The 23,009-nt window shown below is 40.9% G+C and overlaps 1 protein-coding gene across 1 annotated transcript in view; it reads left to right on the top strand.

Annotated features, from left to right (window-relative positions):
- Positions 1-6,089: 6,089 nt before the first annotated feature.
- LY75 (lymphocyte antigen 75) overlaps positions 6,090-23,009 on the top strand; it is a 47,620-nt gene continuing 30,700 nt past the window's right edge. The window contains exons 1-13 of the mRNA XM_083840732.1: positions 6,090-6,299; positions 8,967-9,341; positions 10,321-10,494; positions 10,763-10,927; positions 11,531-11,641; positions 13,579-13,719; positions 15,535-15,723; positions 16,390-16,547; positions 17,457-17,567; positions 18,811-18,899; positions 19,250-19,422; positions 19,600-19,796; positions 21,222-21,364. Of these exons, the coding sequence (XP_083696858.1) occupies positions 6,215-6,299; positions 8,967-9,341; positions 10,321-10,494; positions 10,763-10,927; positions 11,531-11,641; positions 13,579-13,719; positions 15,535-15,723; positions 16,390-16,547; positions 17,457-17,567; positions 18,811-18,899; positions 19,250-19,422; positions 19,600-19,796; positions 21,222-21,364 (2,111 nt within the window). The 5' untranslated portion in view covers positions 6,090-6,214. The remainder of the gene's footprint in view (positions 6,300-8,966; positions 9,342-10,320; positions 10,495-10,762; positions 10,928-11,530; positions 11,642-13,578; positions 13,720-15,534; positions 15,724-16,389; positions 16,548-17,456; positions 17,568-18,810; positions 18,900-19,249; positions 19,423-19,599; positions 19,797-21,221; positions 21,365-23,009) is intronic.

Raw genomic sequence — 23,009 nt, 5'->3', positions numbered from 1 at the left:
ACATTGTTTGAAAAATAATCTTACACTGGCACAGTAACAACAGAAAGTGGCTTTTGAGAAGATCGAATGCATTTACGCTGTCAGTAGAACTACTACGCTGAGACACAGCTTCCATTAAAAAGCCACAATGCAGGTGTCAGAAACCCTTTCTTAAAGTGCTACGAAAGAGTATCATTCGGCACTTACTTTGGGGTTTTAAGCACGTATCTGAATGTTAAAGCATTGCTTTTATTATTTTGCTGTTGCTCCAGGAGCATGTAGAGATCCCAGCAAGAGTCAGAGCCAAACCAACATACACAGAAAGACATTCCCCACTGTAAACAGACAAGATGCAGAGGAGTGGATGCATCCACACGCCTTTCTTTGTCTTATTTCTCAAACCTGTTTCTAGTATTTCAGGAGGCCTTGTCTAATCTGAGTTTGAATATGCAGCAGGACAGAGCTGCAGGCAGCACTACAGAAGTTGGCACAGTCAAATTTGGGTAAAAAAGGAGGCTGGTATTAGAATGAAGTGTTGTAATTCCTTTTTATTGATTCTGGAAGTAACCTACCATGTTTCTGTGTAGTGGGAGAAAGAACAGTCTCTAAAATGCTACAGAAACACCAGGCCTATTTTTTTTTTAATTATGAAACTTTAAGAGAATCAGATGTAAGGACTCCTAACAATAATAGACTATTCAAACCCAGCTAAAAACTCAAAATCTTGGAACTTGTGCTAAAGATTCATTCAGATTGCTAAAGAAACACAAGATGCATACAAATTCAGATTGTGCAGTTTCATCTTAAGCTTACTGTGCAAAAGGATGATTTCAAAACATGCTAAAAGGGTAAGCCATTTCCACTGAAACAGGAAATCTAAAGCTACAACAAAGAAATGCCATTCCTCTTTGTGTTCCCTTTTTGCTAAAAATTAAATATTCTTTAATGTTTAAAAATAATTGTTCTCAACAGCCAGATAAAAAAGCAAGCCAGCAAATAGAGTAAGCATCCATGAAGAAAAGACCATCAGGTGGAGTTAATGCAAACAAACCAAAACCAAACCAAACCAAACCAAAAAAAAACAGAAACAATAACAACAATAACAAAAAACACCACCACCACCAAAACCAAAAGGTATTGCTTAAAAACCTTGTCATGATCTCTCTTTGTCCAAATCAGTTGCTGGATGCCTGTCACCTCACCTTTCAGTTTTACTAATTATTTTTTCCATGGCCACATGGGATTAACTCAACTAAACCAGACTTGTGTATGTGTCAAAAAAAAAAGAGTCATTTGGCTTTTGGCTACACTTATGGTAAAAGTTGCAATTGTCTGTTTTTTTGTTCCATTATTTAAATGCTCCCAGGGCTGGTATTTTGAGGACTTAGCAGGCACCCTACTAAAATCAGAGACATGCTTTAATATTAAGCTTAGCAGCAGAACCTAGGTAGGAATGAAATCTTTTTCTGCACCTGCAAATCTCTTAAGCCCTGATCTGTTTTGTTTTGTTTTGTTTTCTGTGAAGGCCTGGTTATTGCAAGCACTGATGTTGCAAGGTGGAAAAAGTAATAAACAACTTTTGTTCCCTGTTCAGATGTTCCAGTTTCAAAGTCATTGCTGGGGGGAGAAGAGAGAGGAAGAACTTATCATCTCCAAAGCCTCTTCCCAGTCTGGGGAGATGCTGGAGGTAGCAAATCCTTTTACAGCATTCCCTTTGTGCTCACTGCCATGGGATGCGCTCAACCTAGCCAGAAAAACCAGATTGCCAAAGTGTTGACTGTAAAAGAGGGAGGACAGCTGCTCAGGCAGAGTATTTAATGTGGTGAGCAGAAGAGATGGGGTGGAGATTTATGGGTAGATAGCTGTTGACACTTTCTGCAGGTAATGCTATTGTTATAAACATGTGGACAGAAAAGCAAAGAAAATATCTGTTGATGAGCAAGAAAACCCCTGCTAGAAGTACAAGGCTCTTAGTCACAATGTTGGTATCTCCAAAGGGTTTTTGATTGGGAAGGTAAAGTCATCTGCTTGGGAGTAATAGGAAAGGCTGCTTTGCATTAATGTCAGCTCTGTGGTGGAGTCCCTTTTGTATCTGAAGTTCTCTATTTGGCATGTTTCCTCTGTAGGCATGTTTGAAGTTTGCTCTGCTGTTAGTGCTGCTTTGCAATGAGCTGTAGGTAATGGGGACATGATAACATTTGTGATTTTCAATGCAGAAATTGTTCACTTATTATGCTGTGAGTATGCTGCTGTGCAGCTCACATTAAATGCAGAGGCCTCATCGACAAAGCTAGGATAGAGCCTTTAAAAATTAGGTTTTGACATTGTCATAATTTTGAGAAGTTTTAGCACAAAATTAGTTTTTCAATTAACAGAAAACTGTACGAGATTTTCATAGGTTATCATATGACACAAATGCACAGATTTTAATATTATTTTCTGCATTGTTCTCACTGGTCTCTCCTAAATGCTGCTCTTTTTTTTTTTTTTTTTGCTTGTTTGGTTTTGGTTAGTTTTTTTTGTTTTGTTTGTTTACAGAGTGATCATTCCATGTACAACCATCTAACTTAAAGAAAGACTTTCTCATCCTCCTTTTTTAAATCTGATGTAATTAAAACACAAGTGACAAGAGGGGGGCAATAGTCTTCCACAGGCAAGAGGCACATTTACTAGGTCAGAGGCCCAGCAAATTTAGCAGAGGAAAAGTTGTTTGAGATACTGCCTTTGAAAGCTGGCTTCATTAGGAGGAAAGGTGTAGGAGCTTTTTACCTTTTCAGGGACAGGGAAAGATGCTGTACCACGGAGGGAGAGGAATGAGAGGGCTTTTCAAGTTCTGTTCTCCAGCTGCCAGTAGCAGTGTTACCCAGAACTAATACCATAAATGGATAACCAGTTGTATAAATGTTGATGTGCACCAACTCTTTATGCAAACAGAAGCTGTTGACTCTACTCAGGTCAGAAGCAGGCAGCCTGGAAGCTACTGGTGGCAACTGGTAGTCTGGTAACGGATGCAGGGGCTGGTTTTTCTGGGTAGGTTGTTTGGATTTCTGGTTGAGCTCCTGGGATTCAACTCCTAGTCTTTGGGAGCATCTGGCTGCAAGGAATATTTGGCCTTGTTATTTGACTGCCACATATGCAGCTCCACCCAAATAGTATTTTCCAGCATGCAAATCCTTCTAATTCCTCTAGCCCTGATCAGTGTGTCCTACAGAGATCAGTGCTGTCACTGTGGACTTTGCCCTGTGCAGGCTGCCAGGTAGACTGACAGTCCTTTGCTGTAGTGGGGGACAGCATGGCATCAGAGCGCACAAAAGTTGGTTAGCCAGAGATGCTGCCCAAGCCCACTGAAGGGTTAACGGCCACAATTTGCTGATTAGCTTTTAGACGATCATTTCCACAGACTTCAGAACACTGTGCTGTGAAAGTTTTTTATCTTATTAGAAGACACAGAAAAAAAAAAAAAAGAAAAAGAAAAAAGAAAAAAAGAGTGTATTTGCATTTTTAAAAAAATATTCTTGATATAAAAAATAGCAAAACTACTGTATACATCTCAGTGAACACTGTGGTTTTCAATAGCTTCCTATTTTTGAAACCTCTGTCATCAAAACAGTCTTCTTGGATTGTGCTGGATAAGTAAAGCAGTAGCAGAGATCTGAGTATATATTCTTATTTGTCTGCTGCTTGACAGGGGGCAGAGGGAAAGGATGTATTTTGGTGGGCTTACAAAGGATGTATGTTGTGTATCTCCTTTTATATTAATGTATGAGAGTGTAAGTGTAGGGCACACACATGCACATGCAACTGAAACTACCAGCAAATAGTTCAAACACCAATTTTTACTATCCTTTGGCATTCTTTAATTTCTGAGTCAAGATCAGGGCCTGATCTTGTGTTATCTAGCATGGTATTATATATGCAGATAAATGAAAAAGGACCTCAAATTGGAAGAACACACTGAAGAGTATATGCTATATAAATTTAGATGTCTTAAGAGAACCTGCCCAGTATTAATACAAGTATTTGCTTATACATGTTTAGTAAATAGCATGCCGTTGATTTCAAAATTGCTGGTATATGTTCAGTAAATATGCCCTGCATGCTATTAGTTTCAAAGTTAAACTCTTTGCACTAAAACTGGGACAGTCAGTTATTACATTAAAAACAGCACTCATTTGGAAAGATTCATGGGGATGCAGGGTTCACACCTGGTGCTTCTCATTATGATGTTTTATTTAAAAAATATATGCGGTATCCCACCGCATATTTAATTTTAGTTTCAATAGCTTGCTTTTGTATCAGACCCTCCAGTTGGGAATTTCTGCCTCCCACTCTCTGCACAGAGACGTGAGTGCTTTGCTCTTCCAGAAAACAAACACTTTCTGGTAGTAGAGCTTCAGTTTTGCTGCAGCTATGGACCCCTCGCTGCCTGAAACCAATTTCTGATCTTAAGAATAGCTCCAGCCTTCGCAGCCAGGTCTGGCTCTGCGGTTTCCAGCAGCACAGAATAGTTGCTTACTTACAGATGCCTGGTTTTGTTCACTTTCTTTCCGCTCAATTCCCAGTCCGGCACACCCTCCACTCCTGCCTTCCCCGGGTGGCCAGATTCCTATGCGATGGGCACATCTGAAACGCATAAAACAGACTGCATGTTGCCCTTCCCAGCTTCGTGAAGATCTGTTTCTCTCCCTGAATGACTTCTCCTCCAAGCCAAATCAAAATAGATTTTTCTAGCCAAAATGTTTTTTCCTTGCAACTTCGCAAGTGCTTTCTTGCACAGCTGGGGTTACAGCCTTTCCAGGTCAGTGCTGAATCACAGAACACAGAGCTATAAACAGACACGATTTTATTTTACATACTTTGTCAGCTCTCCTTTCTCTTTTCCTCCTTCAGGCCAACTGGTTGTTCGTCTCTTTGTGCTTTTATTTTTGGTTTCTGTAACTTCCTGTATTCAGCATCATAATTTTCTCAGCAATAACTATTTCAACTGCTGCCTTTCTCTCCTCCCTCTTTCCCTTCCCTGGCAGAAGCAGATCAGCTCACTGCAGTTTTAGCTTCTAGCTACTTGAAAACGCCAACTCTTAGAAAGTATCGCGCGGCTGCCTGCCACTGTTCTGTTCCCTCCTCAGTGGTGCAGCCAGCACAGGTCTGGGACGGCAGGAGGGGAGGACTCAGTGGCCTTGCTGGGGGTGTCCCTACGGGAGGGAGCTGTGTCCCCTGGGCATGGCCACAACACAGAGCGACCCATGGGGGACACTGGGGCCCTCGGCTGCCGGCCAGGAGGGCAGGGACCCCTGCCTGCAGCCCGTGGGGACAAGCTGTGGGGACAGGCTGCTGGGACGGCCTGTGGGGACAGGCTGGGGTGACAGGCTGTGGGGACAGTGGGTGCCTGCAGCCCTTGGCCTGGTGCTGTGCGACCACAGCAGGACACAGGGGCCTCACGCCAGGCCCTGGCACGTGGCCCTGGTGCTGGGAAGGGGCGAGGGCCTCAGGGTGGCCTATAAAAAAAGGTGTGTTTCTATCCACCTTTAGTTATTTTACTTTAGCATCTGCTATTACTTGTTACTTCTGTTTTTTGTTGCCTTTTCTTCATTTCTACCACATACTCATTCCCTTTTAACTTTTTTAAAGCTTTGGTTTTAGCTTTAATTGCTATGTGTTAATTAGGTCTGGTTCTCTGCTTTTTCTTCACTTTTTTGTCCATTTAGAATTTCCACTTAATTTCCTTTTTACTTTAATTACTTTTTTGTTAGTTTGTTTTGAACACTATGAGGTAATTAGGCCGGGTTTTGTATTTTTTCTTGCTTTCTTCTCGATTTTGCTCGTTTTTTTCCCTCGCCTCTTTTTTCTTTCACTTTTCCCCTTTTTTCCCCTCCTCGTTCTCCTTCACTTTCCGCGTCCTTTCCTCACTTTCGCTCCCATTCCCCCGCTCGCGAGCCCCCTTTCCCTTTCCTTTGTCTCCCTTGCCCCCGCGCTAACTCCGCTCCGCCCGGGACGGCCGCCCCGGCCCTGCCCGGCCCGGCCCCGCGGCCCCGACCCCGCGGCCGCCGCCCGGCCCCGCCCCGCCCCTCGCCGCAAACCCGGAGCCTCTCTTCTCCTGGCAACAAGTGACGCGCCACGGGGGCGGACCAATCCGGCCGGCCGCTCGCCGCTCGGGCCAGCCGGCGGCAGGCGCGACGCTCGGGCACGGCGAGCCCCTCAGCGCGGCCGCTCCGCGCAACTTGCGCGCCGCGGGAGCATGGGGCGGCCGGCGGGACCCGGCCTGGCCGCCTGCGGGCTCGCCTGGCTCCTCGTCTGCTGCGCGGCCCGGCGGGACCCCGCAGGTAAGCCGGGAGCCCACCTGGCTGAGGGGTGAGGGGGCGAGGGGGGCAGCCGGCGCTGCGCGGGCGCGGAGCGGTGCGGAAGGCCCTGCGGTGCGGAGCGGGCCGGCTGCTGGGCGGGCAAGGGGTGAAGAGAAAAGCCGGGCTGCCCTGCTCCGCACGGGGCCTTCCTCCTCACGGGCAGCCCCGGGGGGTGACGCTGCCCTGCCTCCCCCGGCCGCGCCGTGGCTGAGGGGGGGGGCCGACCGGCTTTTTGGCTTGTCCGGCGTTGTGTGCGGAGGGGCAGGAGGAAGGCTTGTTCTTCACAAAGCAGCTCGGAAGTTTCCACCTCAAGGAAAGTCTCGGAGCTGCTGGGGCGGTGAGAGCTGGTGGCGAACAGCGCCAGCCCTTCGCCGAGCCCTGCCACCTCACGCCTTTCTGCGGCCCCTGCAGTGACAGGAGGGGGTTTGTAGCTGAGGGTGCCCCGTCAAGCTTTGTGGTAAGGGTTTGGAGCTAAAGGTGCCCCGTGAAGCTACCTGGTAAGAGTTTGTAGCTAAAAGTGCCCCGTGAAGCTACCTGGTAAGAGTTTGTAGCTAAAAGTGCCCCGTGAAGCTTCATGGTAAGAGTTTGTAGCTAAAGGTGCCCCGTGAAGCTTCATGGTAAGAGTTTGTAGCTAAAGGTGCCCCGTGAAGCTTCATGGTAAGAGTTTGTAGCTAAAGGTGCCCCGTGAAGCTTCATGGTAAGAGTTTGTAGCTAAAGGTGCCCCGTGAAGCTTCATGGTAAGAGTTTGTAGCTAAAGGTGCCCCGTGAAGCTTCATGGTAAGAGTTTGTAGCTAAAGGTGCCCCGTGAAGCTTCATGGTAAGAGTTTGTAGCTAAAGGTGCCCCGTGAAGCTTCATGGTAAGAGTTTGTAGCTAAAGGTGCCCCGTGAAGCTTCATGGTAAGAGTTTGTAGCTAAAGGTGCCCCGTGAAGCTTCATGGTAAGAGTTTGTAGCTAAAGGTGCCCCGTGAAGCTTCATGGTAAGAGTTTGTAGCTAAAAGTGCCCCGTGAAGCTTCGTGGTAAGGGCGCCGAATGGGAGGAACTGAGCACTGCTCTTCAAAAAGTGCTGCAAAGAGAGGTCCGATGAGAAAACTGGATTTTTTGGGGGGAAATTTTAAAAAGCGGTGGTTTTGCTCTTGATGTAAGAGTGAAGGTTATGCAGGAAGAAGTGAAAGAAGAATGAGGAAAGGGGAGATCTGGGGAAAAGCATAGAGCAATTTACAAGAAAATGAAAAGATGAAAGTCTGGAGGGGACAATAAGAAGCAAAAGGAAGATAAAGTGTGGCAAAAGCACAGGGTAAAAAGATACCACAAAAGCAGGATTGGCTGCTTAAAATATATTATTTAGTTAATAAAGAGGATGAAAGAGAGGGTTGGTTAAAACGTGCACTTAGAAAAAGTCACCTCCGTGGTGGCTGACTTAGAGATTCTTCTTTACAGTTTGACCAGCTCAGTACCATTTAGACTATTTGGCACTTATGCAGTGGAAAATACACTAGTATACTGGGAAATAGTGGTAAAATTCACTGAATAACATCACTGAATATTTTCCTTGCTGTTCAGCCAAACCTATTATTAAGTCATATTAAAAAAACGCAGTAGGAATGTGATTGACAGTGCATTACTATTAAATACAAAACACTACTCAGCAGATTCCTTATTTAAGCAGCAGAGTAATAGCCTTGTGGGTCTGGGACAGCAGAGGTCCTTTTCAGCCTGGTTAGCGAACATTTTATACTGGGGGGCCATCTTTACTGTGGCATAGAAATAGTTCTAGGCCACTTTTTTTCCTGGCTAGCTTAAACCTACTGGCACTTGTCATAGAGGTGTTACACTGTCAGAGGCGTCAGCTTGTAACAGTGAGGTGATCCATATCTCTTTAAAATTAAATGTTATGCATTGTCAGCTCTTCTTTTTTTTCTTTTTTTCTTTTAAGTGACAAGCTAAGTCTCAGCTGAAAGTGGAACTAGTGTTGCTGTGTCATTTTGAAAATGATACTCCTAATGTTTTGTCTGGGATCTTAGGGGCCCTGCATTTCGTCCTTGTGTAGTTTTGCAGTGAGCTGAATATTCATTCGAAAAGTCTCTCCCTCAAAAAGCAGTGCCAGTTTTTTTAGTAATGATGCAGTTGCACCCATGAGCTGGTTCAAGCGTGAGCCCATCCTGCTATCAGTCTTACACGGTACACAGTTTAGAAAAAAAAAAGTGCTTACTAACTGAGGATTATTATTAATTATATTTTATGTTGCCTGTGGTGTGTTACTGCATTTGCATCAAAGACAAGATTCTTAACTCACTAAGCTTGCAAATTAATCAGGGATTGATCCAATCAGTATGTGTTATAATTAAAAGATTATTTTTGTTTGATAGAATTGGACTTAGAAAGCAGCCTCATTTTATCCCCTTGTTTCATAATAACTTTGGAAGAGACTTTTTTGTTGTTGTTACTGAAGTAAAGAATACTCGCTAAAGTGCAGGAATATGTACTTACTGGTAAGCTGCAGTAAGAGACCGAGTATAATGTAAAAACAGCTGTCACTGTACTTTTGTGCTAGTGTGCCTCAGAATGTGATTAAACATTTTAAAAAGAACTTCCTCTGAAAGTGATACTGATTCATACTCTTACGTGGATATTGATTTGTTCCTACCCAGGCAACAATGCCTTTACCATTCGCCATGACACACTGAACAAGTGCATACAAGTTAAAAACTCACGGATAGTGATAGATGACTGCAAAGAGACAAGCGAAGCTTTATGGAAGTGGGTATCCCAGAATCGCCTTTTTCATCTGGGATCCAGGCAGTGCTTGGGACTTGATATATTCACCAAATTACCATCTCGCCTGAAAATGGTTGATTGTAACTCAGAACTAATGCTGTGGTGGCGATGTGCTGACGCTTCTATCATTGGTGCATCGCAGTACAAGGTGACTGTGAAGACTACCTATGTAACTGCAAACATAAATGCATCAGACCAGTGGAGAAGCAACAATTCCTCTGATGATATATGTCGGTATCCTTACCATGGTAAGTTTGTACTGGGGTTTGGATGGAGAACAGTTTTTTTCCCCCTACATTTATGACAATAAATTCAGAAAATTAATCATATGAAAAGACTGATCAGTAAAGCAATAGAGTGTTTTGCTCTAGAGAGATACTGATATTCAAGTATGAATCTTAACTATTTTAAGAAAAAAAATATATATCTACACAGCTGGAGAAGTTGTGTTACCAAGTAGCTTTCTCAGCATGTTTAAAACCACCCCCATATTTTTGTGACAACCTACGATGAAATATCAACCACATTGTATCAGAACTGAAACTGTCCCCTTCACAGATATGTGAATTTTTCTATTACCTTAAAAGTAGGATTTGTACAGCTGGTAGGCTGTACAATCAAATTCAGCATGTGCTGTCAGTTTGCAGCCTGTTGGACTGTTTGGAACCATGTTTGTTTTACTCTGGTAGTCTATTCACTTGCCACGGAAGCCAGTTTCATCTAAAATTTAATGAGCGCAGAAGTGGTAGAAACTTGCTTTATCCTATTTGGGAGGAGAATTTTCATTGTATTTGATTTTTTTTTTCAAAGTGGCGAGGCTGAAGAGCCCAGTAGGCTCCAGTTTGCAATACGTTTTCACTCTTCTGTGTCTGTTGATTACTACAACCTTGTTCTGTAGTATTCTGTGTGAACCATCTGGATTTCAACAGGACAACGTATTTGTCCCTGACTTACCAGGAAGGGGGGAGGATATTTCCAATGTGTTATGCATCACACAGAAGAAAAAGTACAGAAAAATATTTTCTTCTCATTTCTTTCAGTTCTGGCATTGCTACATATTATCTATAACAACAAGATACTGTGTTTTAAGTCCACAAGTGTGATTTGGGTGCTTTTAAATTAACCATGTCTGTACAACCAATAACAATATATTTGGTGTCCTTTGCTTGCCCAGACAACTTGTATCTAATCCTTTATTAATTTTTACTTTATTTTTCCCTGGTACAGAGGTTTATACCAAAGATGGGAACTCCTATGGGAAACCCTGTGAGTTCCCCTTTCTGTATAATGACACCTGGCATCATGACTGCATTCAGGATGAAACACACACGGGTGGGAAATGGTGCGCAACATCTGAAGATTATACTCATGATGGAAAATGGGGAATCTGCTTACAGCCAGGTGTGTTGGGTTTTTAAATAGTCATCCAAGCATTCTGTCACTTCATGTCTGTACGTACAGCTCCACCTTGGCGTAACACCTCACTGGTAAGCTGGGTAAAAACAGGTCACATTTCTTCTGCAGCCTTGACAGCACGCACTTACTCTGCAGTATATGTGATTTCAATGTAAAAATACATAAAGTTTCAATATTACAGTTTTTGTTTTGAAACATTCCTGATATTTCATTATAGCCATAGTTAAACGTACCTTCTGCTTCCTTTAAACAGAGGATGGCTGTCAGGATATCTGGGAACATGATCCGGGGGCTGAAAGTTGCTACCAATTTAATACACAGTCTGCTCTTTCTTGGAAGGAAGCTTATATTTCATGTCAAAAGCAAGGGGGAGATTTACTTAGCATCCAAGATGCGTCTGAATTGAGTTACGTACAAGGTAGGTGTATTTATTCACGCGTGAACATTAGGAAGTGTTGTTAAGTAACATCAGTGAAGACAACATTTTAGTTTCTGTCTTTAAATCCTGCGTTAAATGCCTTGGTGCTCTACTTAATGTAACAAAAACTGAGGTGCTGATCTAACTTTAGAAAAATGTGTTTCTTTTGTTTGTTTGTTTGCTTTTATCTGTGTGACTTCATTGCAGTGGCTAGCTCTTGTTCTTATATATAAGTAATGTTCCCAAAATCTCAAATATGGGCCAGAGTGGCAGTTCATTGGGGTGTATGCACATTTATTACACTGGTGTTTTAGCAGCATGTTAGCATCTTGTGTAATCATTCTCGCTGATGTTCAGGCTTGGCCTGGAGGAACTATCAGTGTGCTTTTGAGAATATAAAATCAAATGTTCAATACCTGGAGGCACTGGGAGGGGAGACGTGGTTGAATTCCTCCTCGATTCAAGAAAAGTTGCACATCTGATTGTAGCAGCAATTTTTTTCCCCTCTAATGCAAGCCCTGTTAACGTTTTTATTTTGGAAGATCCCAATAAGGGATAAGTATTTTATACTAATTGTTTTCTTGAATAATAATAAATATCCAGCTAAAGATGACATCGCTGAGATCTTTTGGATTGGCTTAAATCAACTGGACGTTTCTGGAGGTTGGCAGTGGTCAGATCACAAGCCTTTGAATTTTGTCAACTGGCATCCAGGTAATGATGTTTCTGGTGGTATTAACAATATTTAGAACAGAAACTAGCATTATCCTTTTTTCTTCTTTTTTTTTTTCTCCTCTTCTCTTTTTCATTGGACTTCATTAAAACAATCATTGCTCTATTTCTGTTAAAAGTTCAGAAGGCGTCCTTTCCTTCTAGAGAGTGAATCTTTCTCCACTAATTCTCTATTTATGGTATATTAGGGGAAATCTCTAACTTGAATGATATCTTTGAGGTCTGTTTTAGCAAAGGAGTCTACCGCAGCCGTAGCTGCTAAATTTCTCCTCTCACTGACAGATGGAGTTGACTTCCCTCAAATATTACAATGATTGATGTTTGTGCAAGAAATGACATTACTTAGAAGTCTTCAAGGTTGCTTACATTTGTTCTGAAGCGAAGATGAAAGAAGTGTAAAACCTTTGAAAACCCTTTTCTAATTACTTCCAAGTTCCTATAGAATCAGTGAGAGTCTTGTTTGATCGGAATTTTCAGCATGTATTTGTAATATTCTCAGAAATATGATGTGGATATTGATATATGAGAATCCTGTAGGAGTAATAGTCAGGAATACTGTAGCTAACATTGTTCTGTCATTCAAGCTGAACGTGACCTTTTTAAAATGGAATTCTCTTTTCCTTCAGTTTCTAGAATAGTTTTATTCCATTAGGCTGTGACATTAATTCTGTGAAAAGAGAAGTGGTTTCTGTTACTTTTTTAAAGATTTGCTGAAAAATGTCTGTTAGATTTTCCAAGTGTAGTCTCTTCTTCTTCTTTTTTTTTTTTTTCCTTTTTTTTTTTTTTGGAAAGCTTAAGGACTTTTCTGCTCCTTGCTGCATCTTCTGCAACTGTGGTGACCCTGTGGGACTGTAATGCAGTGCTAGAGACTAGACTATGCTGGGATACAGTAGGATAGTTCAGTCTGCAGTCCTGGCACACTTACTAATTTTACTGAGAAATTTTAGCTTAAATGTACAGGTATGAAATTGTAACAAATATGTTTTCAAGTCACCAGTATTATTTCAGCTGCTGGACTAGTCTTGTCATCAAAAAGTTAGAGCTGCAGGGCAGAAGGGATCTCAGATGGTTCCCAGTCTAGCTCCTGAGCCCTGTGCATCAGGTTGCTTGGGCCTGTCCAGCCACACTTCAGTGTTTCCTTAGATGGAGATACTTCAGCCTCTCTAGGCCACCTATTCTAGTTATTGAATACCCTTGTTATGAAAAATACTTAGGAATATCTACCTGGAATTTGTTATCTGCAAGCTGTCTCCTTTGCTTCTTGTCACTTCACTGTATACCTCTGAAAAAAGCCTGATCCTGTCTCCTCTTGCATGAAGAACTAAGCTCCACTCTGAGACTTTCCTGTGTGAGGCTGAACAAACTCAGTGCAGGGCAAACAGGTGCCTTGTGTGGGGCACAGGTGGGGTTTGCATTAGGCTTCAAAGAAAGAGAGGCAAAAGGTACTGTTGGAAGGGGGCTCCAGGGGAAGCTGGGGACTACAAAATGAGTTCTCCTGTGCAAAATTTTTGATTTGGGGCCTCATCCGTTAAGGTAAGAATTATGGTTGTATTTGCAAAACTGCAGAACTGTGTTTGGAGTTGGTCTGGAAAGAGGCTGCCAAAGGAAACTGAGAGCTGCAAAAAGGGTTCTCCCCTGAGATATTTCTCGTCTGGGAAAGTGCTCGGCCAAAGATTTGTTGTATTGTAAATAGAACATTCTGCCTGGTTAGATGATTAAATGTTGGAATGGAAGTCCTGATACCTTGGTTCTGTAACTTTCTCTCTCACAAAAAAGTTTCTCTGGGACCTGTGGTAGGACAGGAGCCTTCATTCAAAGCAAGTTATGTTCTTCAAATACAAGGTGCTGTAATATGCAACATATATTACTGCATTGAAAAGCTCACTGATAACGTGTGCTCTATTTTTTTCTGCCTATAGATATGCAGAGTTTGTCCCCTCTGGATGGAACTAGCTGTGTGGCGATGAATGCTGCCTCAGGTCAGTGGCAGAGTTATCACTGTGGGACTCAACTTCCGTATGTTTGCAAGAAGTCATTCGATGAAGCGTCAAACCTCCCAGGTAGGACAGCTTGCATGTTTGTTCCTGTGTGTTAGTATGTGAGTAATGTTCACTTATGCAGTCTTTTTCTTCCTTCCCAAGCCTTCATAGGCATCTCTGCCAAAACACTTCACGGCAGCTTTGGGTATTTTAGCAGAGCAGAATCAAACTCTCTATCTTCAGTCTCAAGACGATGTATCACAAACAGCTTTCATTTTTCACAGCTTTCTCATTCACACATAAAGCATTTCCCAGCACAGTCCTGCCCTTTTCATCATGTTTTTTCTCCATAGCTTGTGCTTTTTTTCATGTGCAGCTGGAAGTCTGGAACTGGCAATTGCACCTCAAAGCTTTCCATCACTGCATTAAGACCATTTCTCTCACTGTTGGAGTTTATTAACATAAAATGAGACCTACCTGGGACCAGGTTCAAACTCTGTTGAATTCAAATAAAAGTAATTAAATGACCTTACCATCTTTTGAAACCAGTTTTTTGGAAATCAAGAGTGCAAGAGTTGGTAATTCGCCCAGTGTGTAATCTTTATTGGATCTGTTACTTTTATCTTGCTAGAGCAGTTGATAACACAATGGGGAAAAACGGAACAGTTTAAAGCTTCATTCTTTCTTCCCGCCACACAAATACACATACAGTGCTTTAGTTCTTACAGTGTTCAGCTCTGACATATAACTTCTGCCATGCTTTTGGCAATTTACCTACACCTGGATGTCCAACCCTTCCCATGTCCACGGCCTGTTCTTCCATAGGTGCTTTGGCCATATGCAGTTCCCAGGGCTCAGAAGTGCGGTGCTCTCATGAGGAAACTTTCACTGGAAGATGATTGTCCTCGAATGAGGGGTAGAGATAGAGGATAAAGGGAATGAAACAGTGGCCTGGAGGTGGAAAGTGACATATAGTGTCTCTGGCTATGGCATGTTCTTTCCAGCTCCTCCAGGGAAGATATGTGCCATTAAGGAAAAAAAAAAAAAAAGTAAGCCATATAAATTAACTTAAACTGGGTCAAAATTATAAACGATCCCCGAAAAACTAATTTTCGGTTACCTAATCTGATTTTTTATCTTAACACTAATCCACATCAGTTCTCTGGCTACTCGCTGGGGTATGTGATGATGGTACTAATATTTATACATTGTTTTAATAATTATAAACCAAAATTCTTGTGATTTGAGCATATCATTTTATATTTTGAAACAGAAAAGCTTTTAACATACACCTTTTTCAGCATGCATAAAACCAGTCTGAATTCTTGAATATCTTAGTTTTCAGAATAAGAATTATTTAAAACTAAACATTTGTTTCATTCTGAGTTATTCAAAATTGTTCTTTTTCATGGTACTGCTCTAAATATGGATAATAATGCCCTATGAAAGTACAAACCCCCTGCTGGAGCAAAACAAGCAACTTTTTGTTGAAGCTGCTGTCCTGCAATGAAGTAACTTGTTTTGCCTTTAATTGCTCTTGTAATGTTACTTATAGTTACTTCTGAAACTTTCACTTACACTAAGACCAGCTTAGTAAGAATTCCAGCTTTTTACTCACTTCCACTAACTACTTTCTCCTCTTGCCCACCTTGTGGGCCCAGAATGCTACTAATCCCCATAATGTTGCTCAGTCAGGTTTATTTGCTTGACTAAATTGTGACCCTTTCTTAAAACATCAGCCCTGAAGAGCTGTGCTGTTTATCTGTGAACAAATTCTGCTTGCTGCTTTGTCTGCTTTCAGGGTGCTGGCAGATTTAAGACATGAACAAAATACCAACCCAATGCACCAGCCAATGTAAAATAAAACCTTCTAATTCACTTTTTCTTCACTATTAGAGTTCTGGAGACACTTGGATACTCAATGTGATATGGGCTGGCTTCCCCACAATGGTTTTTGCTACATGCTGATACACAACCAGGTTCCTTGGAGTTCAGCAGATCAACTGTGCAAAGCAAATAAGAGTAACCTCATCAGCATACACTCCTTGGCAGATGTCGAACTGGTTGTTACAAAGCTTCATAATGGTGAGTTGGGATACTTGTAAAAGTCAAGCACCAAGTGCTGTGCATCTTAAATTACAAACTGCTTTTCATGTTCCAGCGTATGATTGTGAGAACTTGTAGCTCTAAACGAAGGTGTTAATGCTGAGCTTGTACACAGGCTATTGCTGAGTTCAGGTCCAGTTCCTTTGTATTAGCTCTTGTTTTAATTTAATCTATTTTATTCATGTATTTATTTATTGAATGGGCCAGCTTGCCTAATTCCTAATGCCTAATACCTGTTCAATTTTCTCATTCGAACAGAATCTTAGATAGTTGGATTGGATATTTGACTGCTGGGTCATTGAACTAACAAACATGATCTGTACTTTGTAGTGTTACGTTTTTGTCTGCACTGTAAAAATGAGATTTCGTTTGAGCTTCTTTTCTTGTGCGTTCATTATTTTCTGTATTTTTTTCCTGTTTGTTACCTTCTCTGTGAAGTGTACTTACATTCATGAATATAATGTATGATTTAAAAAATAAATTGGGCTTGTCTCAAATTTCCTTTCTCATTGTAATAATAATAATAAAAAAGCATTATGCTTTTAAGTAGAATGTGAACTCAGCAAAATTATTTTTTATCACTCCTTTCTAATTAGTTTAAGGATTATTCTGAAACCTCTGTGTTGCCCTGATTTTAAATTACAGATGCTAAAGAAGAAGTGTGGATGGGTCTCAGGAATAAAGACGTACCAACATTGTTCAAATGGTCAGATCACTCAGCTGTGGATTTTACGTATTGGGATCAGAATGAACCAAAAGTTCCTTTTAACATCACTCCTAACTGTGTGTCATATTCAGGCAAGGTAGGAACATGGCGTTGGGTTTTTTATTTTTTTTTCCATCATAGTAGTGGTGACATTTATGTGTGTGAAAGTCAAGGGGGTAAATCAGAAGAATGATTTTATTTTTGGAATAATCTTTAAAATGCAGATAGCCATTTGATTAAAAGAGAACTTCTTAAAACTGTTTAGCCAGCACTTGTTAGTTGTGTGCCACAAAGAACAGCAGAAATTGCTTACAGCTCTGAGCCTGTCACTGCTGTTGACCAACTAGTTGTCCCTGTTGCTCGGAATTTTGGATTATGCTATTTTTGCTTGTCTATAGCAGAGAGCTGGGAAGGAGGTGGGCCCAGCTTTTGAGAGGAGAAGCTGTCTTCAGTCACTTCTGGGATCAATTTGGGCCTCCCTATTTAAGGATGGGCAGTGAGATATGTTGGTGAGAGAAGAGGAAGTGGATAAAGACAGCTGGGAGGGAGAGAACAGAAGCAGCAGGGAGTGGGTGGGGGAAAGAAGGTCTCAAAGATGAATGTTGGGAGAAGCAGGCTGTATCCCATCCTCCCACTTCCAGTAGAAAAGTGGGATGAGCAATTGCCTGCTGTGCTGTCCACTGAAGCTCACGTGCCCCTCAGTTCTGCAGTGAGCTGAGCCCACCTGCCCTGTACCCTCTCTGATCCACGAGAGAGCTGGCACTCCCCTGGCCTATTTCTTTCCTTTTCAGAGGTGATTCAGAATTATCCCATCTTCACGTTGTCAGTTTTCTCTCTTCCTTCAAAACATGTTTCTATGCATGTAATCCAGGGTATCCCACTCTCAATGTTTTTGCAAGTACAAGTAACTGAGGCATTGCGGCTTTCCCACTTCCAAAAACTCTGTTCCTGCACTATGGAAATATTTTAGTATTTTAAATACTCTTTTTTTCTTTCCTTCTAACAGTTGGGACAGTGGAGAGTCAAATCCTGTGAAGAAAAATTGAAATATGTGTGTAAGAAAAGAGGAGAGATTTTGAATGAAACAAAATCAGATAAAAGCTGCTCATATGATGAGGTAATAGCAAGTCTGCATATCTTTTACCTTCACTTAGTTCAGAAGCCTATATTAAATTACTTATTCTCTCTACTTCCTATTTCCTTAATGCCTGTAAAATAAAGCATGTGGAACATCTTGGCTGAAAAAGAACATTTTTATAGTATGAGCCAAATTTGGTGTGTCTTCAGATTCTCCTGTGAAGGGGCTGGATGTATTACCACTGTTTATGGGTGAAAGTGTTACGAGGTTGGATCCAGGAGGTGTGTTTTATTCATTTGTTTGGAAAAAAATAATAATCTGATTTTATTAGGTATATTGTTGCTAATGCCATTTGTTCTGTAGTTTCTGTTTTAAACATCGTTTTTAATTTAGGATAAGCACTTTGCAACATAAGGATGTGCAGAGAGAAATGTGCAGGGATAAATGAGAAAGATTAGGTTTCTGCTTTGTTTCACTAGGCTCTCATCTTTGTTTGTTGACTTGAATGAAGTTTTTTGTTTTGTTTAGTTTTTTTAGGTCTAACATGTTATAGTGTAAATAAGTCTGGAAGTCTTTTCTGTTTTGAACAATCTTGGGATGGAGTTACTAGCTACTCAGAATTCTTTTGTTAAGTTTTATGTGGTGTCTTGCCTGCAACAGAAAGCGTATTTACCCCATATCTTCCTTTCTTTACAACCTGGGGGTATTCTTACTCTGTCTTTTCAGAGACTGCCAGCGGTTACAGCTTTCTGTGCTGTTCAGACACCAGTGCATTGGTAGGCTAGCAAAGAGCACAGTAATATTCCTTGAAATTTCCATGTAACTATGGGGAAAAGATTTGAATAAGAGAATTTCTGTAAGTTCAAACATTTTCTGCATAAAGGATTTTTTTTTGGAAGTAAAGAAATGCTAATAACGCCCTTTTATTATTCCTCTGTTTGAATCCTGGCGTTGGTGGAACAGCATCAGAACTCCTATTGTTTTGAATAGGACTAGGCTGTCACCCTTGTGTTTCTCTCTCTAAATGCACATAGCAGTCAGAAGACTTTGCACAGTTGAGCTAAAACAGTGGTGTATTTTATTTCTGTGGTTGCATTATTTCTTAGAACTGTGAATCCGAGAGTTGATAATACTGCACCCTGTGTATGATGTGCTGCATTTCTTTCTTGTATATGCTTGTCAGCTTGCGTACACCAACCAATGTTAGCAGTGGTTCCTGTTCTGCAGATAATGCCTAAATTAGGTTGTTAAGTATAAATGTGGTTTTTTGTTCTTTAACCAGGGATGGGAGATGCATGGAAATTACTGTTACAGGATTTATAAAGCAGAAGTTTCATTTGGAGCACAGTGCAATCTTACAGTAACAAACAGGTAAAGTAACTTCTGTAATTTATTTGTGCGCTTTATAGTAGGATCCTGGAGATGCAGTCATCAAACCTCCATATTCTAAGCAATGGTTTAAAACAGAAAAAATAGATGTAGAATTGCTACTGCAGGGAACTGACAAACTATGTTTTCCATGGTGTGACCATGGCAAACCTACAGTGTAAAGACTTCTCAGATGTATTTGAATTCTCAGCCTGCTGACCCGTTATTGAATACAGGACTGCCTGGACAAGCATTTGAACTAACTCATGTAATAATATGCCTGGTTTTCAGATTGACTCAGTAGTTTCAGTTATCTTTCAAATATTGACTGAGATTAATCTGTGAATTTTCAGATTTGAGCAAGAATTTATAAACAGTCTGATTAGAAAGTACACCAAAGTTGAAGAAAAATACTTCTGGACTGGTTTGCAAGATATTAGCCATACAGGAACATATTCCTGGGGTGCAGTGGATGGGGAAAAAAATGAAGCTGTGACATACACTAACTGGAATACCTTGCAACCAGGTAAACATAACAAATTCTTAAAAAATTTAAAAATGCTATCATTTTACATTCAGCAAGCATTGGAGCACCATGTTAGGGGGCTCCAAGGATGAAATAAAATAGTCATTCAGAAATCTTTGTATTTTTGGAAAACCAACCAATGGCTTTAAATATTTTTTTTGGTGGCTTAAATTTTAGAGTTCTCAGGAGGATGTGTGGCCATGCCCAGTGGGACGTCTGTTGGAAAGTGGGAAACTAAGGACTGTAAAACCACAAAAGCATTTTCTGTCTGTAAAAAGTACATTGGGCTGCCCAAGGAACCAGAAGTGCTTCCGAAGCCATCTGATCCCTGTCCCCCTGGGTGGCACAATGGATCAGGCCTTGCCTGCTACAAGGTAAGAAGTTATTCCTATTGGATGTTAATTGTTTGTTACTGTCTTGCAGCAAGTATGTGATCAGCCATTTTATGTCTTATGACTGCTCTGAAGGATATTTCAAAGAGGATGTATTACACAGGGAGGAAAAATTCTTGCTGATTTACACTGATGCACAAGAACATCTGGAGGCATTCATCCTGTGCTGGTTTTCAAAAGATGCAGTGTGCCTCTCCCTCTTGATCTGTGGCCAGCTCTGCACATTAGAGCTGAGTGGGGTGACAGCATTCACCTCCTGCTTCCATCTCAGGAGCCCAGTACTGATGGAGGGTGCCATGTCTGTATCTTAGCCTGATTGCTATCATCCAGCACACAGACACCTGAATAAGAAAGGAAGGTGCTCTGAATCTCCTTCCCTTGTACTCTTAAGGGCGCAGATGGGGAAGATGAGATTTTTTTCTGGTTTGAATGTGGATATCAAACTTCTTAAAAAACAAAACAAAACAAAAAAACGCTGCCTTGGTTGCATTTTACTGTTCTTGAAATAAACAGTGGAAGTAAATAGTCATGCTGTTAGCTGGAATGGCTTAAATAAATTCGCATTTAGAAGTGCACTTTTTTCTTACTGTTAAGAATCTAATCAAGGTAAAACTGAGGCTGTTTATTGGATTGTATGTTCATTATTTCTAGATCCAGTGCCTGCAATGAGCTGTGTCCTGTACACAGCTCATGTAGCAAAGTCGGGAAACACAACTCGCATAACAAGGCTGTGGGCAAGGATCCCAAGTGTGTGGGTCTTGCTGATGTGCAGCATAGTTGTCCCTGCTCAGCCGATGGGGTGTGACAGCTGGCTCTGGCAGTTTCTCCAAAACTCTTGTTGACCAAGTGCAGCATGTCTGTGCAGGGAGATCCTGCTGACGGGAATTGGCTTGGACTGAAGTCAAGGGGATCAAGTGAATATGTTAGCTGAGGTGTATGAGCCAAGTATGAAACTGACACATGCAGGTAGCAAAGAAGGTGCTGAAGAACTTTTTTCACCTTTAGCACCCAAATGGGCTTGGTGTCAGTGGAAACTGGGTTTTGCAGTTCACCATACGTTTTAAAGAACACCATCGCTTAAAACATAATTTGGCTTGCGGTTTTGGAATGAGTTGGGTGTTGTTTTCTAAAAATCTTTCTGGTAAAGAAAAACAGAGAAATTCTGCCATATGGAATATGTTGCATTTGAAAGAAATTTTGTCAGCTAAACTTCAAAGTCTGGCTGTCGTTGAACAAACTGGAACAAATAAAATAATTAAGAAGTCAAGTTTAAAATCAAGATCTCTCCCTATGGAGATACGCGTTATTCATTCCAGCAAGAGGTGTCCATATCTGAGTAGTGCAACAGAGTTTTAAAAATGTTGTCACTTGTGTCATTTTCTACTCTGATGGCTGGTTGTTGCGAAGTTCTTCCACAGTGAAAGAGTGCTGCGAACCAGGACTTGGGAAGAGGCGGAAAGGTTCTGTGAAGCACTAGGAGGCCACCTTCCTAGCTTTACTAATACAGAAGAAATCAAGGCACTTCATTCTATCCTGAGAAGAATAATCAGGTAACAAAACAGCCATGGACTACAATTTTGATTTCAGTCACACACGGGTGTAGATCGTAAATGCTGCTGCTGACCCCAAATGGCAAGTATGAGACAGTGTACACTGTTTCCCACAGTAAACAGCTAGATGTGGCATTTGAACTGCTGGCATGTCACTGCCTTCCTGGAAAATGTCACGGGAGTACAGCTTGGGCAAATGTTTCACATTGCTAGGGGGAATGCAAGAAAAGAGATATTTACTTTGAGCATCTTCGATTGCTCAAATTTAAATCTGTGTTGTTTCCTTCTTTATGCTGAATTTTGGTACAACTGCATTGTAGTTGCTCCTATTCTTTACTGATACATTCTTTAAAGATGAGTTATTATTTCAGTTTTTCAAATAAGTCTCATTTTTATTCATGAAATGCTTCTTGACTAAATTGGGTGCTATTTTTTTTTGAAAATGTGAATAATGTAGTGTCCAGCAATCTGGTTGGCAGAGATCCCATTTGGCATAACGGCACTAACACTATATGGGCATTAGATGGGTGTGTTGAGTTTTCTGGTATCAACAAATGAAATGCTACATAATTTATGAATCTAAGGCTTTTTATTTATTCAAAGGAACTGTCACTGCAAAGCTTTATTAGGCACTGGTGTGATGTCAGATCCTTGTGTAATATGCTTTTTTGATTGGCAGCTTGGTTTTTCAGAACTTTTGCCAGCTTAAACTCAAATGCTGCCAGTTATGTGATCCTAATTTATTTCATCAACAAACAAAATCAGGATTATTTTAGAAGCTGCCAGTGTACAATGCTGTGATTAAATTTTAAAATTTGATGACTGAAGAGATGCCTTCTTGAAAACCCAGTGAACCTTTTTTTAGAAGTGCACAAGTCATGAAAATTATTTAATGTTTGTGTTACTAAAAGACAAAACCAAACTCATATGGTCTATAAATAGATGGCTTAGTTTGTTAAAAGCCACTTGTGACTCCTTTGCTAAAGTGACTAAAGTGCCTGAAATAAAAATCAGTGCAGAGATTATTTTTAGCTATAGATCTTAGTACACTGTTTTGCAATTACAGATTTTGTTTTAGTGTGCCTAATTTACTATCAAATATGAATAGAGAATTAACTAGTTTTATTTTCCTACTATTCCTACAAATATTTGGAAGTACATTTCAGCCTGAAGACTATCTCTGGTATTAATTATAGTTAATGGCCTTTTTTTGGTTAGGAGTTTAAAGCTGAAAACTTGTGTCATTCCAGAAAGCCATCTGACACATGATGCTTATGCAGTTCCCATATTTCAGAAACTCCCTGAAAGGAGGGTCCCAGTACTTCAGTATTATTTTAGCAGGGCTTAAACAAGGGGCAATATATTGAGCCCACTATGTAAATATGGGGCAATATATTGAATCCAGAATAAGTTGACTTTGTCAGAGTTGCAGTAACTGCATGTGTCCAGTATAAACCAAAACACAGTATTTTGTCAGGATTAACCTCTTTTGAAACGTTGCAGAACTTCCTGAATAGAAATACAATAGTTTTGATATTGCCTTGATAAAGCATTTTAAATAATGTTTGTTTAGACAATGTAATGAGATGTTTAATTTGGTTATACTTTCAAATTAATTACTCAGAAGTGGTGATTATATGAAGCA

Source organism: Anser anser (assembly GCF_964211835.1).
Source record: "Anser anser genome assembly, chromosome: 6".
In the NCBI taxonomy this organism is placed as follows: Eukaryota; Metazoa; Chordata; class Aves; order Anseriformes; family Anatidae; genus Anser; species Anser anser.
The sequence above is the reverse complement of the archived record's forward strand: the minus strand, read 5'-3'. Positions and strand labels throughout refer to the sequence as shown.